The sequence below is a fragment of the Otolemur garnettii genome, unplaced genomic scaffold, assembly GCF_000181295.1.
Source record: "Otolemur garnettii isolate 467f Iridium unplaced genomic scaffold, OtoGar3 scaffold00082, whole genome shotgun sequence".
Lineage (NCBI taxonomy): Eukaryota > Metazoa > Chordata > Mammalia > Primates > Galagidae > Otolemur > Otolemur garnettii.
In genome coordinates, this window is record NW_003852477.1 from 2,233,606 (window position 1) to 2,236,236 (window position 2,631).

The 2,631-nt window shown below is 49.8% G+C and overlaps 1 protein-coding gene across 2 annotated transcripts in view; it reads left to right on the forward strand.

Annotated features, from left to right (window-relative positions):
• The first annotated feature begins 437 nt into the window (after window positions 1–437).
• The window catches only part of LOC100966155 (zinc finger protein 621), a 12,292-nt gene continuing 10,098 nt past the window's right edge, over window positions 438–2,631 (forward strand). The window contains exons 1-2 of one of the 2 annotated variants that reach the window (XM_003794488.3): window positions 438–710; window positions 1,188–1,264. In XM_003794488.3, coding sequence (XP_003794536.1) covers window positions 1,241–1,264 — 24 coding nt within the window. In that variant the 5' untranslated portion in view covers window positions 438–710; window positions 1,188–1,240. Of the gene's footprint in view, window positions 711–730; window positions 857–1,187; window positions 1,265–2,631 lie in introns of those variants that run through there. The other variant, XM_023515956.1, reaches the window with a different exon arrangement.

Here is a 2,631-nt window from a genome sequence, read left to right on the forward strand (position 1 = left end):
CTGGAGATTCCAGGCTCGGGCTTGCATAAAGCTGAGGGCTCTTCCTCGGTGTGCCCACCTGGAGAGTCCAGGCCCGGGCTAGCATAAAGCTCACCTCGTGCTTTTACATCGAGTGTGTCTCGGACTGTTTGTTGGGGAGTCTTGGGGGAACTTGGCCCTACCAAGGTCTGGGTAGAGCCAGGCTGCATCAGTGCCCTGAGTGCCCAGCCCGAAGCAGTACCAAGGGCTGCCCCAGGCCGAAGGACGATATCACAAACCCACAACACAGGAGCCTGCTGCAGCAGCCGGGCCATTTCCACGCCTCGGGGCGAGTCACCCGGCGCCGGGTCACGGGGACCACAGAGATGGGCGGCCTCCGGAACGCCTAGAGGGGCCCACTTGCGCGCCTGCCCTTCCGGGTCGGCGCGTAATTACCAGCTTCTCGGTGATCCAAGAGGAAGAGGGTCGTTATAACCGAGTTCTGCGTGCCAGGTCCGTCTGGTGCTGGGCTTCTCGCCGCCAGAGGCTGGTGGCTCGTCACACTCCTGCCCCTGAACTTGGTCCTAATGGCGGCCCGCCCATCCCTCGCTCGGAGCTTGGGTATCTGGGCCTCGCCGAAGCCGCCAGAGGTGGCTGCGCGGCCTTCTAGCGCCCAGGCCCACCTCCCTCCTATGGCAGCGCGGTCATCTTTTCTGCTCTAAAGAACTTGTCCTGACAACCTTCTGCGACCGGTACAGACGTTTCTGATGTTTGGGGTCTCCTTCTTTCCGAGGTGGAATGTTAAGATTCCTGTTGTGTCGTGTCTCCAGTCACTCACTGAGACACTTGAGTAATTTATCCTTCAACCGCATTCAGCCATCTGTGTTCCTCATCAGAGGTACTTTTTTGGGGTCAGTAGTATCATCCCTGTAAACATTCTGTAAAAACTTCTATTTGTACAGAACTAACACGGTATGGACGGGGTACTTTGATCCCTCAATATACTCTGAATGGGCTCAAGACAGCCTTGGGGCTGAGCAGGCAGAACAGTTGAAAAAGGACAACGGGGGCCTTTGAGGGGTTGTCTGCGGGAGAAGAGCTAGAGGAGGCCTTGTAGAGTCTCTGACCATTGCTGGAAATGTGGAGACTGGGCGGGCCACGGGTTGCTGTGGGTGATGCAGAGCAGGGTCCATGGAACTTAACGGCTCCTCTTCTTTTATCTCCTAAAGATCTTGCTTTCCCAAACCCAGAAGACAGTGCTTGAAGGCAGGGGACATCAGCCATGCTCGAAACAACTTGGCCTCAGGTGAGTTGAGCTTCCTTGCAGTCTTTTTTACTTAGATTAGTTATCTGGAAAGGTCTAATTTGACTAGGCTGTGGTTTTTCCTTTGATTTTACCTGCAGGGCTATGGCAGATACTAAGTATGTGGTGGGAGAAATAAAAGTTCGTGTATAGAGTGTGGTGAACTTGGATATGTAGATGTAAGTGGAAGAAAGGGAACCCAAGCCAAGAAATTCTTACTGAATGTAGAAATCCAAATCATGTTCTAACAATGAAAGTCCTGTCACCTACTGAAGCCAGAGAAATTCTTCATTAAAGAGATTGTCTTGCATATTGTCGGTGTATCCCAGAGTGACCAACGCTTTTCTTTAAATATGTATTCTTTCTTTACAGTTTTTGGCCGGGGCTGAGTTTGAACCCGCCACGTCTGGCATCTGGGGCCAGTGCCCTACTCCTTTGAGCCATAGGTGCCACCCATTTTTCTTTTTTTTTTGAGACAGAGTCTCACTATGTTGCCCTGGATAGAGAGCTGTGGCCTCACAGCTTATAGCAACCTCAAACTCTTGGGTTTAAGGGATTCTCTTTCCTCATCCTCCCAAGTAGGTGGGACTACAATGCCTGGCTATTTTTTGTTGTTGTTGTTTGGCAGGCCCAGGTCAGGTTGCAACCTGCCAGCCCCAGTGTATGTGGCTGGTGCCCTAGCCGCTAAGCTACAAGCGCCGAGCCTCAATATGTATTTTCTAAATGCTAGTTGTAAAGGCCCTGAAGTTGGGTATACTCTAGAAACAAGAAGAGGTCAGAGAAAGTGGTTCAATATGAGGTGGGAGGAGTAAGCATGGGTATTGTAGGTCATGGTGAAGACTTTGGTTTCTGTTCTGGTCATTAGAAGGGCACTGAAGAGTTTCAAGGATAAGGGTAACATGGTTGCATTTATATATTAAAAATATTTTTCCAGCCCTTCATGGCAAATTGGTGTGGTGGAAAGGTGTGTCAGTTAAGTGGATATTGAAGTTTTAAGATATTATGTATTCTTGGTGGTGCCCATAGCTCAGTGGATAGCACTGAGGCTGGCAGGTTTGATTCCGGACTGGGCTAGCTAAAGCAACAATGACAACTGCAACAGAAAAATAGCTGGGTGTTGTGGCAGGCACTTATAGTCCCAGCTACTTGGGAGGCTGAGGCAAGAGAATTGCTTAAGCCCAAGAATTGGAGGTTGCTGTGAGCTGTGACGCCATGGCACTCTACCAAGGGTGACAGCTTGAGACTCTGTCTCAAAGAAAAAGAAGATATTAAGTATTCTTTTAATTATTTATTCTTTTTTTTTTTTTTGAGACAGAGTCTCACTATGTTACCCTTGGTCCACCTGCCTTAGCCTTCCAGAATGCTAGGAT